At 37.7% G+C, this 21,289-nt stretch overlaps 1 protein-coding gene across 1 annotated transcript; it reads left to right on the top strand.

The window, feature by feature from the left end:
• Positions 1-2,658: 2,658 nt before the first annotated feature.
• On the top strand, positions 2,659-19,196 carry LOC149188424 (phenylalanine ammonia-lyase-like). The gene is made up of 2 exons (XM_089409950.1): positions 2,659-2,854; positions 19,099-19,196. Exons 1-2 carry the CDS (start codon positions 2,659-2,661, stop codon positions 19,194-19,196), a joined length of 294 nt encoding a protein of 97 aa, XP_089266076.1.
• The last annotated feature ends 2,093 nt before the right edge of the window (positions 19,197-21,289 follow it).

Below are 21,289 nucleotides of genomic sequence, written 5' to 3'. Positions count from 1 at the left end.
TGGAAGACAATATCCGTATATAAAACACCATGACTACTCTTCCATGGCTAAAAAAACACCTCTATACTAATACTGGTAACTGTACTATCAGAAAAACACCATCGCTGCTCTTTCTCCGGGTTCCAAAAAAATTGGAAGACAATATCCGTATATAAAACACCGTGACTACTATTCAAGGGCTAAAAAAAGCACCATGGCTACTCTTTGTCTGGGTTCCAAAGAAATTGGAAGACAATATCTGTATATAAAACACCGTGACTACTCTTCCAGGGATACCAAAACAATTGGAGGGCAATATCCGAATATGACATATTGCATCAGAACAGAATAACCATCCTGCCAAACGCAGCGAAATTAATCAGCCAGTTGCTGAAAATGAGGGTATTGAACAAAATAACATTGACTCCTAACTACCATTCTACAGCATGCAAGTCCTGGGTCAGAAGATCTCTGAAAAAAGAAGGGAAAAAAAGCTAATGATTTGTATGTTATATTTTCAAAACGTTTGAAATGTTGCCTGCAATACCCCTCCTGCATTAAGTCCATGGGATCGACCTTCTCAGGGCAGCAAGTATTGCAGCAAGAATGAATGCCTTTGGCCAAAGTTGTTCCCATCCTTCTCAGCGATGAGAGAATCGGTGACACCATGGAAGCAAGTGCCAGAAGCCTAGCCAGTGCCAGAAGCAAGTCCTGCCATGAGCACACTTTAATGGCGATTCACACTCTCCAGGATGGCAATTCACACTTTGATTGGGATGGAGAAACATGATATTAACGAGTGGATCGATGTGGGGATCAAATTTATGGGCAACGTGAAAGGTATGCGAGGAGGAAAGTATTCGATAGTCTTCTAATGTTTGTGAAGCCCACTTAGTTGAATTCATCCACGTGAAATAGTAGGGACAAATGTAAAGCCCACAGAATGGAGGATCAATCCAGGGACAACGGAATACCACTCAATAATGTGGACGACTCTGAATTCCGCGATAAAGTGGGATGACGGTGAATACTCTGAATTCCGGGTTTATGTTTTGAATTTCACTGGCGTGCACTTTGGTGATATGTTATTAGTCCTTGCCGTCCCGGCATGGACTATAGTAATCGAAAATGTAGAAGATAACATTATGTGAGCTGTTTGTAGTTCTGGTTCCTTAGTTATAAACATAAACAAAGTTTATGGAGACATATTAATTTATCGTGTTATTTGGCTTTTTCCGGAGGACCAAAGCTAAAACAATAGGTTATATTTTTGTTTGTTTGATATTTTCAAACTTGTAAATCCTACAATCTAAACTAATGTTAGCATTACAAGAGGAAATTAAATGTTAGCTCAGCTCTCAGGAACATGCTGGTATATATGAACATATATACCTGGCTACCCCACATGGCGATTTCACCGAACATCTATATTGCATGTGAGTGTTGCTGCTTCTGCTGCCTTCAAATCCAGATACGAGGGCCTCAAGAAATAAGAATACAAACAGCACAGCCAACAGCAGTAGTTTGATCATTTGGCTTGCCATGATTTTAACAGCAACAATATGCACCGGCAGGACAAGTAGCAGAGGAAGCACCACCACCTGTAGTTTGATCATTTGGCTTGCCATGATTTTAATAGCAACAATATGCACCGGCAGGACAAGTAGCAGAGGAAGCACCACCACCTGAGTAAGCGCCACCAGCACAAGTAGCAGAGGAAGCACCAGCACGGCTACCTGTCGCCTATTCTTCCATCTGCGTGAATGGTTCTACCCCGGGAGCCACCACTGAGTGAATGGCTCTGCGCCAGGAGCCACCACTGCGTGATGTGGTATGCGAGCTCTAAATAACTTCCTATTACGAGCTTATACTTGACTATGTCCTTCAACCTCAAAAACCAAAATGTGGCTGTTACAGCATGGGTTCCAAGAGAGTCGGCTTCCAAGTTCTTTCTCCTTAATTTTGCTTAGATGATCTATTAATTGCAGTGGCTGTCTTTTTCTTCCAAGAAAGGTGTCGATCAAACAGATAAGGGTTTTTGTGCCCTCATTGTTCCAGAGTGAGAAACCCTCTCCTTATGGAGTATAGGGCCTCGCTGTGATCCTATATACAGATTTCAACTGGCCTGTGTGAACCCAAAATAAGTATTTGCTACCACAGAAGTTGACAGGTGCTCATTCTGAGTCCCAAATAGTCTCAGGGCGGAATTAGGGTGATGTGCTGCCCTAAACAACCTTAGGAAGAGGAAACCAGCCACCAAATGTAGCTTAGAATGCCCTTTCTGCCCCGTTGAGGTTTCACTGCTCCAAACTGAACTCCTGAACCTCCAGCGAATTGACTTTTGGACTCGGTTAGAGCACCACTTGGCTTAGGTGGACTTTGTTGCATGACCAGCACGTTGGTAGCCATAGGGTTCCACAAGTAGCCTTCGTTGTTTGGGTAGAGAGAATCCTCGGTGGCTACAGAGAAGAGATGACTTTCACTGCCTAGAAACTGAACTCGTTGAGCTAGTAAATAACCATAGAGAGCTGCTTGGCTAGAACAGATCCAAATTTCTTTAAGAGAATATGTTCTTACAGGACAAAGAGAAAAAGAGTGACTTCAAACGGGTGAGGATGCTACCTTGGATGCGTGGGGAAGGAACGTTTGTGCCTGCCTGCAGAATACATGAAGGCACCCATGTTGGTTCAGACAAACACCTTGATGCAGGGCTACTGTAACATCACACCCAACTTGCCTCTCAGAGGAACAATCACTGCCTCAGGGGATCTGGTTCCCCTCTCCTACATTGTCGGATTGGTCACCGCTCACCCCAACTCAAAAGCCCTCTCGCCTCACTGCGACCTTTTGGATGCCATGGAAGATCTCTGGAAAGGTAGCTTCAGAAGTTGGCTAGGATGGCTCAAATAACCCAGGCTAGGAGATGAAATGAAATGGACCTAGACTTGGACTTGCTTGCTGCTTCAACATTGCGACTTGAAGAGAGGTGGAGCCACGGAAAGATATGGCTATGTCATGAATGATACAAAACAAAACTTATAACCTTATTCAATGACATCTGTCAAAAATGCATGTGGAAATATTTTCGTAGATTGAATGCACTTTTTTTTTAGTAATCGTCTTCTTCTATAAAATTATAGGTTATCATTTCAACTACATGCTGTACATTCTCTCGACACGATTCAGGGGAAATCATGAATGCGAATATTTCCAAATCATGCAATCGCTTAACTGCAAGTACAGAAGATCCTGGCTGTTGAATTCAGTTCTACACAGCTCAATAAGAACTAAGGGCCCTTAGTTTGTTAAAGTAATCCCTCAGAGCAAGCAGGCCTTGAGCTGGTTGACCGGTTGTAAGGATACGTTGCATCTACTGCAGAGCTTGTTGATGGAGATTGTCTGACTCGTATGGAAAGGTCTCAAGGATCCCAAGCTTTCCAATTGCCATTGTGATCCTTTATTTAGTTAGAATTATCTTTATACATCCGAATCTTTCTAGGAGCGTTCGTGTTTATGTCTCATGGCATATATGTCCATGCCCACCCTCCTCGATGGTCATATGTTGTTAAGTTTGGCACTCTTGTTTTATTTACAGGGTTAATACACCACCTGTAGCTTACCCAATCTTCCATGACATCCTCATCATGTGATGAGGCAGGGTGCTCATGTGACACATCAGGGTACCTTGTTAAATGTTCAACGACATCGATGTGTTCCCTGGTGATCTATGGTGCAGCTACATTTTCAACCCTAACTCATTGCATTAGCCTAAGTCCTCCTCACATTTCGCCATTCTTCCACTCCATTCAGGGTGAGGACTTGCAGAGGTAATCTTCCTGGTTGTCATATAGACGCCACTGCATCTCTATATTGGTCATTCTTCGTCGCTGATGGTATCATTTCCTCTTTGCTCATTGGATACCTGGCTACAATTTCACACAGTTTTTCATAGCAGGTTCAATCGCGACATAAGGTTGAGAAAGGTAACAATTACAAGTATCACCTTTAACAACTTCAGGGTTTTATATTGATTAATTTACATTTTTTTTTGCATTCTGGTTTCCAACAAAACAATTTATTTGGGTCCATAATTGGTAAGAGGAGGTGGCTACCGGTCCATGTTGGGGTGGCCTCATCTCCGGTGTTTACAAATGGGTTTTGATTTCTTTATGCCGAATATACAGGTACCAACTGTATCTTTTGGTTTGGTGGTTTTTGTATAACTGCATAATTTTCTGTACAAGGTTTTCATACTAACTCATTTCTCGTCTTGTTCTGGGCATATCCGAAGATGGCGCCAAGCTCTATCTCTGATTCCTGCATTTTCTCATAGGTAACATGGCTGGCATCCCTATTTTAGCCTCTTAATGGTTTCTCATTTTCTAGTCTTTATCTTCATTCAAGGATTTGATTCTTACTGCGTTTTCTTTTTCTTTTCCTGTATACTCTTGGATGCACGTATCCATCTCTCACTGGTCTAAGATTTGAGTACGATGTGACCAAGGTTTCTTTCTCTGATTACTTATGGGTCAACCTGAATTCTTCTCAAGGTCGGTGGAATTTCTTCATCTCGTTGGAGTTTTGGGACCACAATTTCTATAAAAAAAAATGTTTTCTTACCTATGCTACTGACAATAGGGTTCAACATTTCTGTTGAAAACCCTCAAGGCTAGATGCATTTGTTGTGTATACTTGTCTATGATACTTTGCATGGCAGTTTATAACCAGCCTTTCTTGTACTTTGGCCCTATATCTACCATGATTGACTCTATTTTAGTTTTGGTACTGAGTTTATCTGATCAATTTATTTTGGTGGAGAAGGAGTGCACATCCTTGACTTATGTTAACTTGACAAACATATTTAAAATACATTCAACTATTATGATGTTGTTAATGGGACTGTGTTGATATCACGATGAGGGACTCCCATAGTGCTCTGTTTTTATCTCTATAATGAAGATGCCTGTACTACGGGAATCTTCCTAGTGTATACTTGTCTATGATACTTTGCATGGCAGTTTATAACCAACCTTTCTTGTACTTTGGCCCTATATCTACCATGATTGACTCTATTTTAGTTTTGGTACTGAGTTTATTTGATCAATTTATTTTGGTGGAGAAGGAGTGCACATCCTTGGCTTATGTTAACTTGACAAACATATTTAAAATACATTCAATTATTATGACGCTGTTAACGGGACTGTGTTGATATCACGATGAGGGACTCCCTTAGTGATCTGTTTTTATCTCTATAACCAAGATATTATTTCTGCTTTTATATATGATTCTGTAATACACAGTTATTTCTATGGTAATAAACAATCCTGTGGAAAAAGGTTATTTCTTTACTGATATGTTGTGTCTGTCAAGATTTAATGATTCCAGAATAGTTTACTGTTTATTACCTATTGGATCGCTATTATTCTTCTACTTCCGGTTTTACACATGCACCATTGGTTTCTCCTTTTTCCTGAATTATAAAATAAAACCCACGGAAATTATATGTGGAGTATTTTTCATTCTTTTGATTACGTTGAAATGTTGAGGTTAATAGTATTAACTTAATACCATCCCTTTAGATGTTAACCTACCACATCTATCTACTAGCGTAGTTTATAATTCATGTTTTCAAGCCAAATTTATCTCTCTGATTACTGTTGTTTCTGCATCTCCTGTCTGTCCATTGTCTTAGTTGGAATATGATTCCTCAACCCTAGATCGAGCTATTGTGTTTGCTTCTACTCCCCGAAGGGGTTTGATCTGGGGGGCTATGGAAAAGCCTCAATCCATCTCTCAAGCGATCAATGAACCTGTAACACTCGTGTGTTAGTGTGTTATTCTATTCTTCTAATGCTACGATCAAGATTCGGGAACAAGCTGTTATATTTGTTTGCTAACATCATTAGAGAAATTCAATTAGAAACATAGCCCTCTTTAATAAGAGTACATAATAAAATGGATATCATTGTTACAAATACCTATAATTTTCATAGGAGTACTCTATTTCTCTTCCATAATTCTGTTCTTAACTAAATCTTCATTATATACGATTCATATATTTCAATTGGTTATAATCCTAAAAGAACTAATTTTTTTTCTTTATATATAACGAGTCTTCTCTTTCATTCCTACTGTAAATTCTCATTATTTATTTCTTCCTGTTACCAGAATACTTGTAGTTCAGTAATATATAACTTCTAGTCATACTTTCCACACTCAGAGTCTATAATAACTCTTGTCTTAGGATCACAATTCATAAACATAGGGATAATGATAATATCTCGAGAGGTGCCACAATATAAAAGCATTCAATTTGTAAATACTGACCTTGATTTCGGGTTTGAAAAGCTCGGGAGAGAGTAAGTTCCGAATGCAAAAATTGCAATTCCGACACTTTAATGTTGGCTATACATAACTCCTTTAGAGTGGTTACCTAACTTAAGGACAGAGGCCCAACCAGCCACAGGCAGAGGGATCTCCACAAATTAATTGATACTGATGCAACAATCGCTGCATTAGAAGAGCAGCTTCAGAATGTGCAACAGTCCATTGAAAATCTTGTACTTCCTCTTCCCAATGAGGTTAAATTATCGGATTTCAGTAGAGCTCCACAACTAACAAGGAGTAGAAGTTGTATAGCTGAAATAATGACTAGCCCTCCATCCTCTCCCTCTTCTTGGGTGACAGATAGTTTTGGGCATAACGAAAACACTCCACCAGAACAGATGGCTGGAAGAGACCCGAGAGCTTGAGGAAGAATCTTTTTCATAAAAATGAGGGTAAAGAACGCAATGTGTTATCCACAAACAACACTGAAATGCTTGAACGAAATGCTTCTTTTGACATAAAAAATGTTAAGAATATGTTCAAGGTTGCCTGCCTTAACCAAGCTCCTTCCCAAATAAGATGTATTGTAAGTAAGAAAGTAGCAGCTATATAGTTGAAATATCGGGGCCTGGCCCCTCTCCCATTAAGCTTTAGAGGTACCACTCACTAGAAGCAGCACCAGATTAGGGGATGGAGTCTTTAGAAGCTAGGAATACGAATGTTGCTGGAAGGTATAGCCTCTATTAACTACTCCCTTTATTTAGTCTTTCACCTTACAGAAATATAGTCTATGTTGGTGTCCTAGAACATGAGGTCTTTAAGTTATCTGTTACCTTTTAGAGCCACTCCTACAAAGACGGAAAAAGCAGACATATTACGGGATGCGTTGGGATAGACTAGAAGCCAAGCTTGCCAAGACAGACTCCAAACTGTTTGCTCTTTAGTACTTTCATAAATTATATCATATTCTTGTGAGACAACTCTGGAAGAGATCTCACATATATCTAATTTACTTAACATGTAAATGTTCTAGGTTTGGCTTTGTTTTTTTTTCCAAGAAATGGAATGGAATAGTGCACTGAAATCGCTGGATTGCCAATTACCAATGTCAATGTTATTGTCACCTGCATGGGAATGGTCTGAGATTTAATGGTCTGAGATTTCTTATGGCAAATAAAAAACAATCCTAGACTACTTACTTTACCTTTCTGGTCGTGTTTCATTGCACTGAAATTGCTGTACCTTTCTGGTCGTGTTTCATTGCACTGAAATTGCTGTACCTTTCTGGTCGTGTTTCATTGCACTGAAATTGCTGGACTGCAAATTACCTATGTCAATGCTGCTGTCACCTACATGGGAATGTCTGAGATCTCTTGACTACTTACTTTACTCTACCTTTCTGGTAGTGTTTCTTTTCTTCAGTCCCGCTCATGGCAAGGACTTGCTGCCCTGCAGCTTCTCCTGTTTTAATTGTCTAATGAATGCGAGGACAATTAATCGATGGTTTTCTTTCGTCTTTTTTCTTTTAAATATTTAAAAAGTGATATGTCGTTGGGAATTTTTTTATTTTTGTAATGTAAATCCAAGTCTATACGAATCATTATAGAGTCGTTTTCGATATTTAGAAGACTTTTAATATTTAAATTAAACTAAGTTTCATGTCATTAGAATGTTGGTAAGGGTGTTTGAACATATAAATAAATGCAAAACAATGATATATTGTTTCATTAAAATTAAAATATATTAAATTATTATAATATAAAATAATAGTTAATATATATAGATATATATAAACACGTTTATTTTAAAAATTTAATATACTAATTTTAAACAAAATTAGGTCTAATTGTGTTAAAAAAATTGTAAGAAAAAAAGGGACAAAATTGAATGCAAATAAAATCAGATTTTCAAATAATGAATTCTAATTGCTTCATAAATCTTGTTATATTATGATTTAAAATCAATATTTATAAATCTGGTTGTACTATGACTTAAAGACCATATAAATTTGTAACAATCTAGAGGGAATCAATTCAAACTATTGCAAACTATTGTGGGGTTTCATAGTGCATGCATATAGAAACCATAAAGGCACATTTCCCTTTTAGATCTTTATTAACCTTATACATGCAATAAGATAAAATTTTGAAAATTTTCATGGAATCTTGAGTTGCAAATAGTTTTTAGAGTTCAAAATATGAAAAAATGTTTCATTTTAAAATTATAAAATTACCAATTTGCATCTTAAAATGAGATAATATTTGAAATTTCCTTTTGAAGGTCATGTCTTTCTATGAATATTAGTAAATTTCCTTTTCACAGTTATAAGTAGTTAATTAAGAAATTGATATTCTTGTTTTTATGTATAAAGGGATTTTCTGTTTGGAGATATTTTAGAAGTGATTTTAGCTATTACATTAAAAATATCAAATTAAAAGGTCATTGAAGATTAAAGAAAAATAGTATTATTATTCTGCAATTTTAAGGTCACACGTAAGCTAGACACCAAATTGGTGTATGAGACCGCTTGTTTGTGGGACAAGGGAACCACCTTTGCGTAGTGATTTGATTGCTAACTCTACGAAGGGATACATACTCTACCCAATTTTGGTTTTGAACTTGTGACCTCTTAGGAGGAAACACATACTCTTAACCATTAGGCCCACTCTTAATAAGAAGAAAGAGAATCGTCACAAGATAAGAAATAAAATCTAAGTAGGAGAGAGAAATATGAAGTATATTTACAAAATTATAGTAATAAGTTTTCATTAGCATCGGTTTTGCTGGATATTTTTATCTTCTGCCATCTCCTATTTTTGTGAATTAAAAAATATGAATTTTTAACTATTAAGATGAAAATTATACTATACGCAAAAACGTTATGGGATATTGTGTTGAATGGGTTTGAGAAACCTTCATTTAAGGTTTTGTAGGAAGCCATGACACAACATCAAAAGGATCATTTTAGAAAGAGCGAGAAGGATGATGCAACAACATTGTTTCTCATTAAACATGATTTCGATGATAGTATTCTTCCTAGTAATGTAGTACTAACTAGGGCCAAAGAAGTTTGGGATATTCTAGAGATGACATATAGTGAAAGGGGGAGAAACATTGAGTAGCATCCAGTTCAGCCATAGAGCATTACAATTGTTAATAAAGTTGTTGTTGCAATAGGAGAAGTGAACCTTTTTTATATCACAAAAGTATTTGGAAATGTTGTGGAAGAGCATGTCAAACAAGAAGATGGTTTACAAGAGATGGCAACTACGATTCTCCTATGCAATAAATTGGAACTTGCTGAAGAAATTATAGAAGAAAAATGTGACTTTGTTTGAAAAGCTCAGTATCAACAATGTGATACCCCATATGAAAATAATTTAGTATGGTTTGTTATTAGTTTTCTAAAGAACACATTAAATATGTAAAATTATAAATAAATAAATAAAAGTAGTTTTGATAACTCTCTACCTGTTATCACTTAGGGAATGTCTTAGCTACAGAAAATAACCCTAAGGTAGCGTCAAACTTCTTTTGGGTTGAAAGTTGGCCCTTCAAACTAGAGCGGGATCTCTCTGTAAAACTCAACTACTCTATGGTCACTATAGTAGTAGGTTTTCACAATTGACGTCGGTGGCTAGATTTAGTTCATAGGGTAAAATTGGTTGGGTTGTTTACAAAACAAACCATTGGGCATGACATCCAGTTTTAAACAAGTAAATATACAAATCCAATGAAAAAACTATAAAAATTGTGATAACGACAAATCCTTTGACTGTTTGAGAAATTGGTAGAAAAGAATTGAAGTGAAACAGAGTTTATAGATGACTGAGGTAACAAATACTAATGGATGATAAATACAAGAAAGGAGCATCAATGGATTTCAATCTTATATGCTAGCATTTTCAGACATGAAAGAATTTTTTTTTATAATAAAGAGGAAACTGAGAAGGAACTACAACACATGAGTTTGCTATAAAATGCTCATTAAAAACTGTAATATATTCAAGATTGCTCATATTTACCAGAATGCAAAATGTTTTTCAATAAAATTTCAACATTTTTTATATTCTACAGTCCCTTTCTTTACAGAAAAGACAAACTAACTAAAAACCCATCTTTAGCAAAGCTTTAATTACAAAGTCTAAATAATAACAACTTACATCTCAAATACATGGATATAAAACTTTCTAATCCTATCTGCATCTAAAGATCATGTTGTTGCTGAAGTCATGGCTGGAGATAAGGATTAGAAAGTCGAATTTGGTGAGGTGGCATCCAAGTCAACATCTATCCATGAGCTTTTTCCTCACAAAATCCTAAAAAATAGGGTCCAGTGATCCCATTGAAAATCCAAAACCGTGATAGCTGCTAGAAACCTGAGAGACATTTTTCTAAATGGGTTTGTTTTGGACAAAAACCTCTTTTAGTTTCGTAAAATGCATTTTCATTTATCTAAAAATCATGCCTGAAATTATTGTTTTGTATAGGAAAAACAAAGTTTTAACTGGCAATTTCACTGATAGGTTGATTGCCAACATTTCCTTTCTGCATGTTTCTAGAATTCGATGACAATGGGAATGTCAACATTTCTCTTGTCAAACGTTACCAATTTAACGAAAAAGTTACCAAACTTATAAATGAGAAAAACAAATTACAAAATGAAATGATTTTAATTATTACAACTAAAATACTGACACTGAAACTGTGAGCATTTTCTGATTTTTTTTAAACAAAGTTAATGTGATAACACTACCTAAACCACATATGAAAAATAAAACACTCTATGTTGTAAAAATATTTAGTGGTAACAAATTCAAGGATAACCTGAATTTTGGAAACAATATCGAAAGCCTAATTTTATCATTTATTATGCTTATAATAGCATGGAAAAGCATTGGCCAAGGTGCAGAACTAGCCACTAATATTTTGTGGCTTGGTGGAAAGTTGTTATGAAATCCTCATCTTCTCACCTAATGTGATACATCGACCATTCAGTGGAATGAGTATGGGTCGTCATATTGCGTTAGGAGTTAGAATCATATGAAAATGCGTCTAGGTTCAGGGGTTATGCACCTTATTAGCGGTAGGATCAAGTGATTTATAACCACTTGATGATATTGGGTCTGACAGATCACATGGAAGAAAAGAGGTGTCTTAAAGTTGCTTCTAAATCTATCCAAAACCCCCACCCTCCAACTCAATTGGGGATGGCATAAGGATGTCCATGGTAGATTGACAATTAAGGATAATGGAGGAGATCACTCTGTAGATTAAGGATATTATCAAAAATACTATTAATTCAAAATTTAAGGACAAACTATCTGTTGATAAAGAGTTAGAGGGAACAATGAAGGTAAGATATTATGAGGAGGTTATTAACTCGAACCTAAAAAATCAAAAGTATATATGTATATTTCCTAATGTAAAGGAAAAAGTGAACATTGTTAAAATAAAAACAAGCTCTCATTAGCTTTATAATGAAACTGGGTTTGGTTAATTCTCAAAATCTCATGGGATGAAATAATTTGTCACTTTTTTCATGCTAAGAGGGCTTAATATGAAAATAAATTTGTCTTAAATTGTGCATGTTACACTCACATTTGATATGATTTTCAAAAAAATAGATCATACTCCCAGTATTCTCGACATTTTAAGTGAGCAAAGCTATGGTGATCTTGAGACTCTTACTACGTTTTAAGTATATAAATAAAATACTAATTCTAGGTAATAGTTAAACTTATTAACCATATTGGTCTTGATAGACTTTAATCATCAACATCATCATAATTATATCAGCCCATATAAAATATCAAATAAAAAGATAATAATTTTCTTTTATATAAATAAAATATCATATGATGATTACAATTTAGAAATTCATCACATTAAATGAAGTTTAATTATTTAATATAAAATATTAAAGAAAAAAAAGCATCATTTATAAAAATTCAAGTTTATAAAAAATGAATGATAAAAGAAAAATAAAAATAATAATATTAAATTATGTTCATCCAATATTAAAAAAAGTTATATATATGCATATGATTGTAATTAATTTGATTAATTCTTAAAATATTAATTATTTAAAATTACTTTTCCTTCTGAACCTTTATATATTTTTAGAAATTTTATTTTATTTTTTAAATAAAAAATGTAGTTGATTTAAAAACTATTTGGAGTAATATTGGGATATTACTTTAAAAAAATTGAGGTCCTTTCAATCCATGGGGGCAGAGTGTGTAACATTGAGAAAATGGTTCAACACAGATAGTGTAGGAAGACCCAGGTGGTTGTCATTGGCACATTTGCAACCAATGAGTGCAGGGATTTAATCCCTCTACCAATCACGGTGGAATGACATGGTTCTAATGTGTGGTCTATCATTGCATCACAATTTACATAGGTGGGAAGCTTATGATGAGAAGCCCTCCTTCGATTGCTAAAAAACGCAATTTCCCCAATATGAAAAAGATAATAGAGCAATGCACAATCGAGCATGGGGAAGATTCATATTCCAAATGGATCAATTCCCATCTTCAATGCCCTTGGTTCGAGGGTTTCAAGAGCGATATTCTCTATCATGCGAAGAGACCGGGGAAGTTTCAGTGGAGCGATATGAACAAGGGTTATAGTTTCACAACCATTGAATATGGTAGTGAGGATCTATTGATACATTAGAATTTAATTCAATCCAATGGGATTTGATTATTGGCCAAGGGATAAGAGATTGAGTTCACAGTTAAGCATGGGAATGACGAAAGAGTCAAAGCCTTATATGTTAAGTGGTCTGATTCTTTTTAGGTCTTTGTTAAAGTTCTCTCTAGGAATTTCTTGGTCCCTCGGATGGGCTTTCCCATTGTCATACAATGCCTAATTTCCGAAGGTAATAAAATTGATGATTCTTCCCCTATTTTAGTCTATAATATTGATAAATATGCCATTATTTTTTTGTCCCTTCATTTTGGCGGGGCGGGGGGTGGGTTCAGGGTAAGAATTCCCCCTCTCGGTATTTTTCTTATAAAGATGTCATGCATGCACAATCATCCCTAAATGCATCTCAGTGTGAGGTGTCCCTTAGGTCGTTTTTGGTCGAAAAATAAGAGGAAGTTTCCTCTATTGAAAATTTTCACCTTGCTCTTGAGAACGTCCATCAGATCTAAGCAAAGTTAACCCTTATTTGTTATTTTAATAGTTTATGGTGTTCCTCGACCAATCTTTATCAATGGATCCATTCTTCATGGACCAAGGATTCCTAGGTTACTTTATGCTCCAAATGATTCTTCATGGAGATTTTTTTTGAATAAGAAAACTACTGGAACTTTTTATGGTTTTAGGAAAATTTCGGACTATTACAAACCCCCTAGTTTCCATATTTTAACAATTTTATAGCAGTCATTACCAAGTTTCCAAAATTGGTCCAAGTTCCTCATATGCTTGCTCATTTGTGAACTTTTTTAATATTTTGGGGCATTGGAAACTCCTTGGGCCATTTCCTTGCAAGCAATACTTCTTGTGGGAAGTTGGGGGTCTACACCTATGGAAAAATCTATGTGGAAAATGATATCAAGAAAAGGATGCTAGAAAAGGTAAATTTAAAAATAGGTGATTTTCATTAGACATAGGCTCCAAATTATGAGAATATTTCTTTTCACTACCACTTCTGTTAGGAAATAGGGCATTTATATAATTATTTCCCTTTGTTCAAATCTTCCTAGAAGCATAACAACTAAAATTCTAGAGCTAAATGTTGAAAGCCCTATGACCCACCTCTAATGGATGACAAGGCTTCCTCTATTTTAGAAAATGATGATAAAGGATGCAATTATGAAATGCATTGAATGGATAAGATCCAAACTTTAGATCCTCAAAATTCTCTCGAGGATCTTGTTTTGAACCATCCTCCTTTGGAAAGCACAAAGATAATGCATAACAATGTTTCTTTATGATCCAAGTGGATATTGGTGGCCACCCACCTATTCCACTTGACCACCCACCATTGTTTCTTTTTTTTCAGTTTCCTTAATTATAGCATAGTTTATTATTTTTGGCAGTTTTTCTGGTCCTAAACTTATGGAGCCATTTTGAGGCCCTAAACAATCTTTTTTTCACAATATTCCTTTGCATGTTTTCATAGAAATCCCCTTTTCAATGTAGTCCTTGGAGATATCTTTCCAAGGAGGTACCATGCGCATCACACATAGATAATATGACCAAGTTACGACCTCGGGAAGTTGGCTGCCCAACTTACCCCAACGGGGCCCATAAACTCTTGGTGTTACATCTCCTCGAGTTAGGGTTTTGGTTGTTTAGGGTTTTTTCTTATTGTTCAATAATAAAAAGGCCCTTGAGCCTCATTGTAACTCAATTTAGAGGCATGTATCCACCACATCTCTTCTCAAAGATAAGATACCATCACCTGAGCTAGTCTCATTTCCATTATGTTTGTAAGCATATTTCATTATTTGATACTAATGAAAGGAAGTGTTATTTCTGCTACATCTCTATATTTATGGTTATATGTGTAATTTGTTGTGTTATTGTATAAATTTGGATCAGTGGTATCAGAGAGGTCTGCCCATTCTTTGTTTTTCTTTGAATATCCCCAATGAGGTCGGGATATAAGGAGTTAGAGCTCGAACTGGTCGAACCTTTGCAAGACCAACCTTGCAAATCCTGACGACATCCCATGGGGGAAGAAAAGAAACATGAGGGAGTAGGAGATCCTATCAAAATATTGCTCAAGGAGGCCCTCGAGAAATAAATGAATGTGATGATGGATAACTTTGCCCAGATCCTTCATTGGTTGCCCATCGGTGGCACATCCACATCCAACAGCCACTTTGGAGGCTCCACAGCTTTTATGGTATAAGTAAACTTTGAAATTTCCATATTTGAGGGCCAAATAGATGTACACGCCATAGATAAATGGATGAATTTGCTAGAAGGATATTTTTATGTTCATGATTTTTCCAGCCGAGAAAAGGTTACTTTTGCTCTTGTCAAAGCCACCCCCCAAGTCAAGGACTAGTGGGAAACCTATTGTGAGAAGAAGGATGAAAGTACGACCTCACTATTTTCTACCGCTTCCACTTGGAATTTATTCCGGGATGCCATCAAGGAGAAGTACTACCATGTCAGAAGCTACGAGGACAAATACATAAAGTAGACCACACTTTGGTAGGGAAGGGACCAAGATGTGTCAGAGTTTACCAATGTTTTTCACACCCTTCACACAAATTTGGGTATAAAGGATTCTGAGAAACATTTGGTACTCAAGTAACGTGGCTACCTACATAGATACATCCAAGACGAGATGGATTTCCTAGACATCTCCTCGCTTGGCATGACGCACCGATATGCTATTAAGATCGAGCATAAGTTTAAACAAAAGAAGCAAGACATTGGATCTGTGAATCCAAAGCGAGGGAAAGGTGCCCCCATACTGCAAAACAAAGGATAAATGCAAGGCAGGATGACCCATGACAAACTACCAAGGCCACAAGAAAAAGAAAACACTTCGAAGACGAAGAAGGAAACAGGAAAGTGGTGTGAGTTCTATAAGAGCTCCACCAAAAACACAAGTGAATGTCCAGCCAAGTAGTCACTAGTAGTCGAGTTGAAAGCTTCAAAACGAGATGCATGTTCTGACTCTAAGTCAGAAGCTGACAAGGGGAATGACAAAGGGAAGCAAATTATTGATGCAGAGCCCAATGCCACCGCCGCCACGACAAATATCTAGAAGGAGGAACCTGAAGATCTAGAGGAGGAGGAGTGTCTCTTCCACTCCTAGATGTGGGTAAAGGGTTCCCCGCTATAGTTCATTGTCGACAGTGGGAGCCAAAAAAACCTCATTACAGGGGAGTTCGTGAAGTGGTTAGGCTTACTGACCATAGTACACCCACAATCGCACACCATCGGGTGGCTTCACCAAGGACGAGATCTGCGCATGAGCCAACAATGCCACCTTCCATACATCATCAAGCCCTTCACGAATGAGGTATTATGTGACATTGCTCCCCTTTATCCTTGTGATGTATTAGTAGGCCAACCATACTTGTGGAAGCGAAATGATGTGTATGAGTCAAGGCCTTGCACTACTATTGTTACATTGGGAAATAAGTTGTACAAGATACTAGAGGTAGCTGTTAGCGCTCAAATCTACCTTAGGATGAAATAAGGTAAAACTCAAGGCTACATCAAACCACGCTCAGCCTCGTAGCTAGCCCTACGAGGACAAGAGAGGGCTCTCTCCGGGTCTATCTCGGCAGACAAGTCTTCAAAGGGGCTGAGATGACCGATAAGGAATACTGATTTTAGGCTAGTAAATTGATAGAAAGGGGTTTTTTGATAAATGATTGGGTTTTCTGGGCTATGTGGGGCAAAGACAGCAAGAGCAGAGATTTAATCAAAGGCACAGATTACTCCATAAGGCAAGGTAGGCAAGAGCTTAAGCATCCAAACTGAAATTATATGAAATGGAAGGACTGTTAAGAAAGCTAAGAGGGGCATTAATGTGTGAATCCCTTTCAGACAGAGGAAGAAACACAAAACATGAATGCTTCTCCAGGGCAAAGCAGTAAGCTGAATTTTACCCTTTTCACTCAGAAACATTCAAATTGAAAATGATTTATGAATGAAATGAAAAACATTACAAGATACATATGAAACAGAGAAAAACATATGCCAAATTTCAACCCATAGGAATCTTATAAATCAGAGTTGTACTCTTCAATTAATCTCTGTCAAACAACTGTACAATAAAGCTCTCTGTTCTCCTCCATGCACCTCTCAGAACTCTCCCCCCACAACCTTTACAAGTGATTTTTAATACAACATATAAGCCTAGAGGTGGGATAACAAATCGACCTAAATAAGGAATGGTTTAATTATCATTTAACAAACAAGGCTGGAAAGCCAATCATTTGTTCTGAAAGGAAACAACATATAATATGAAATCTGTTCGATGACCAATGAATAGGCAAAATCTGGAGCGTAGACCATCTGAAATGCAACTGAGGTCAAAAATAGGCAAATCGACCCTATTTCTCTGCTTATGGTTGGTATTCTGCATTTAATTTGGGTTTGACTGTCTATTCACTTCCGTTACCGTTATACCACCCTCCCAAAATGTCACGACATGTGTCTCTGCTGAAGGCACATTTCCATGCTGCCACATAGATACCCATTGTTCCAGATCACAACCCTGAAGACGTACATTCACCTTCCAAGTTTCATCCTTTGCAAATGCATCACTTTAAAGTTTCCCCAATCTATAGTTAACACCTCAAGACTCCTAAGAGTACGCAATGCTTCACGGACAGGAACATCCAAAAGAGAACCTGGAAAATGTAGTTCTACAACCTTTATATACCTACGACACCGTTTAGCCACTTGCTCTGCAATAACTCAACAATTCTCAAAATTCAAACATCTCCAGAAGTCTTCATGAACACTAGCAGCATGCCAATATCTGCACACTAGACCAACTTTATAACGCAATCCAAATCATCATAGTTAAGCATTTCCACATTATCCATATCATCATTGACATTCTCAATATCCTTTCAGTTTGCAGGCAAATGCAGTAATTTGGCACGAATCTAGGTGAATAAGAGAAATTTCTTTGGCTCTGAGACTATATGGGTAGCGCGCCTACCCAACGCGTAGCGCGCAGCAAGTGTGTAGCGCACTTGATATTTAACACGGGCTGGGGGTGTTATACGCGTAGCGCCCCTTATATGGGTAGCACGCCTCCTGTATGGGTAGCGCGCACCTCCAGTCCAGTCCACAGCTTTGAAAATCACGATTTCGGCCCTCCTACTCTTCAATTTCGACCTTCAAATGAGCGCTTTGGGAATCTATGCAAATGAGTTGTCTCCGAGCAACGATATTGCTTATTATGCCCTCCCCAGGCCTGCAACTTCAAGTAAATGTACTTCAAATGCATTCTGGCGTTTTGTAATAGCTCTGTCAGACATTCGATTACCAACCTTTGGAATAGCATTATGCAGAATATGAAGTTGTTTATGCATTTGCAAACCTGAGGGATCAAGCAAATCGATGGAGAATGTCAATTCTTCACCATCGCCTGCTCTGCCACTCAACACTACAACCTTTGGACAAAGAGCAGCAAGATGCTCAATTTCCTTTACACTAACTTCCTTAAATGCATGACAGCTGAGCTGCTTTAGTGATTCTCTGACGTTGCCCCAAATACAAAAATCTCCATTAAACAGTTCATGAACAGAAGGCAGATAGCGAGTACAAATTAAAAGGATGGTTTATTTTATTACTTTTCAAATAGGGTAGTCTGCATTGATCCCTAGAATTCAAACTTTGTGCATGTTTGGAAACTTTGCGATAACCAGCACAAGCACAACAATTGTGTTCAAAAACAAAAACCAAGGATTTCTGTAGTCAGTAGTGTGAGATGCCATTAAATACAGTACTACGAGAACTTCAGTCAAAAAAATTCCTGTTACGGGTAAGCTGTTTGCCACTGTCATTGCCCACAACCCAGATCTCCAATACAACAGCTGCAGCTGACTCTAGAATTTTATCAAGGTGTAAGGACATTTTAATGTGAAAGCTACTACAACAGGATAACCTTCATGAAGAAGTTGCACAAACTAGACTGGAATTTAATAACTCGAGAGGGCCCAGTATCCTTGGATAACCTGTGTAGTATCTGAGATTTTGGCAGCCTTTTGGCGCTTTGACATTGAAACTCTGTTTTACAATTTCCTTCTCTGATTGCTGATGATGTTCTTTCTGTTTGTGCTTTTGCAGGGATAGGAGCTGATGAGTCCTGGCAAGGTGACCAGGGCCTGCATTTGACATTTTTCATGAGGGCAGATTTTAAAAATATACTTATTGCAAACAAGTAATTTGACAATTTCTTCTCCAAAACAGGGTTTTGGAGAAGAATCATCCTTTTGATCATTGAAACTCCTAAAATAATAACTCACTGAACCTTCCTCTGGCTTGCACATGTTATTGAAATACTTCTGAAGACTAAACCCTGAGCTCAAGAATTAAAATGACTCTTTTCTGGACCACAGTAACATCAGTGACTGTGCATAACAAGGAATGAACTTTGGAGAATTTGACTGCAGCGGGCTGACAAAACGGAGTCTAACAGTATCATCACCGACCACCATCTCTCTCATTACTGGAAAAAAATGTAGTAAGTTCATTTCCAAAACCGGGAAATTTGCTTTCCTAATGAGACGCCCTCAAGGACAGAAGAAGACGATGGCCATGACCTCCAGACATGACCCCTTCGCATGATAGCAACAGATGGACAAGGTCATGGAGGAGTACAAGGACATCTTCAACTCCCCCGCAGGGGTGCCTCTGCACTATCAGGTCAAGCACTCCATCGATCTGACCCTAGGTGTGTCGTTACCCAATGGAGCAATCTATTAGCGCTCCGTTTTGGAGAACGATGAAATAAAGAAGAAAATTCAGGAGCGAAAGGTCGCATTCGGCCGAGTTCATTGCCTTGTGGGAGCCCGATCGTGTTGGTACAAAAGAAGGATGGGACTTGGAGACTGTTTATTGACTATCAGGCACTAAACAAGATCACTGTCTAGAATAGGTACCTGATCCCACAGATTGATGACCTTCTCGACCAACGCAAGGGGGAAAAATATTTCAGCAAGATCGACTTGAAGTCTGGATATCACCAGGTACCAATCGAACCCTCCGATGTGTCGAAGGCTACCTTCAAAGCCAAGGAGGGCCTTTTTGAATGGTTGGTTATGCCTTTTCGGTTTACAAATTATCTTGTAACCTTAATGAGGTTGATGGATGACATCTTGCAGTTATTCACCAAGTCATTTGTAGTGGTATACTTGGATGACATCTTGATCTTTAGCTAGAGTTGGTAACATCACCTCCACCACATCCAACAGGTTCTCCAAACACTGGGGCAACACAAGTTGTGTGCCAATTTGGAGAAATCTACTTTTGGCATGACCTAGGTTCAATATCTGGGATACATTATTCATGAACGGGGGGTGCATGTGGATCCAACAAAGATCCAAGTCATTCCAGATTGACTAGCCCGAACCACTCTGACAGAGCTCGGCAACTTTTTGGGTCTTGCGAATTTCTACCGTAGGTTTGTGTTGGGGTTTTCTCATATCACTTAGCCCTCGAGTGAAGTCACCAAAGGAGGAGCGAAAGAAAAATTATTTTGGTATGAATCTCAACAGAAGGAATTCACAGAGTTGCAACGTTGCCTCTACTCTGCACCAATACTCACATTACCAGACTTGCAACAACCATTTGAGATCGAGACAGATTCCCTTGACTATGCTATTGGGTCAATCATTACTCAAGTTGGGCATATAGTGGCATATCACATTTAGACATTTTTAGACATAGTCCAGAAGTATCCCACTTATGACAAAGATATGTATTCCATTGTGCAGGCCTGCCGACAATGGAAGCATTACATTTTTGGGAAGGAAATGGTCATCCACACAGACCACCAACCCCTGCAGTTCATATAGATGCAAGGGAAGTTGCAGAATGATCCCCATCAGAAGTGGTCCACATACTTGCAACAGTTCCATTTGAATATCAAGTATAAGAAGGGAAACATAAATAATGTTGTAGACTGCCTTAGCCAAACACTATTCATGGCGTTAACCACCGTGCTCAACTCTTGTGAGCATGAGACTTTTCATTGGCCACTTCTCTACAAAAGAGACCCAGGATTTGGCAACACATACCATACGCTCTTGGAGGGTCAACAAGCTCTAGATTTTCACCTATAGGATGCTCTATTATGCCACTTGGGACACCTTTGTGTTCCTTCAAGTGAGCATGCGAAGATGATTTGGGAAGCGCACTACAATTGGGCGGATGGGAATTTCAAGGTCGAGAAAATGGTGGCAATACTGCATAAGTATTTCTATTAACCTAATCTTCAACATGATGTCAGGAAATACATAAGATATTGCACTGCCTG

Source organism: Pinus tabuliformis, chromosome 3_1 (genome assembly GCF_031772625.1).
Source record: "Pinus tabuliformis cultivar Carrire ecotype Pingquan chromosome 3_1, CPIR1, whole genome shotgun sequence".
NCBI lineage: Eukaryota > Viridiplantae > Streptophyta > Pinopsida > Pinales > Pinaceae > Pinus > Pinus tabuliformis.
The sequence above is the reverse complement of the archived record's forward strand: the minus strand, read 5'-3'. Positions and strand labels throughout refer to the sequence as shown.

Excerpts from the sequence above, each read along its gene's own strand:
- LOC149188424 (XM_089409950.1), top strand. The coding sequence starts at position 2,659 with ATGTTGGTTCAGACAAACACCTTGATGCAGGGCTACTGTAACATCACA. Across the intron at positions 2,855-19,098 it reads CATGGAAGATCTCTGGAAAG|GGATAGGAGCTGATGAGTCC; the intron begins GTAGCTTCAGAA and ends GTGCTTTTGCAG.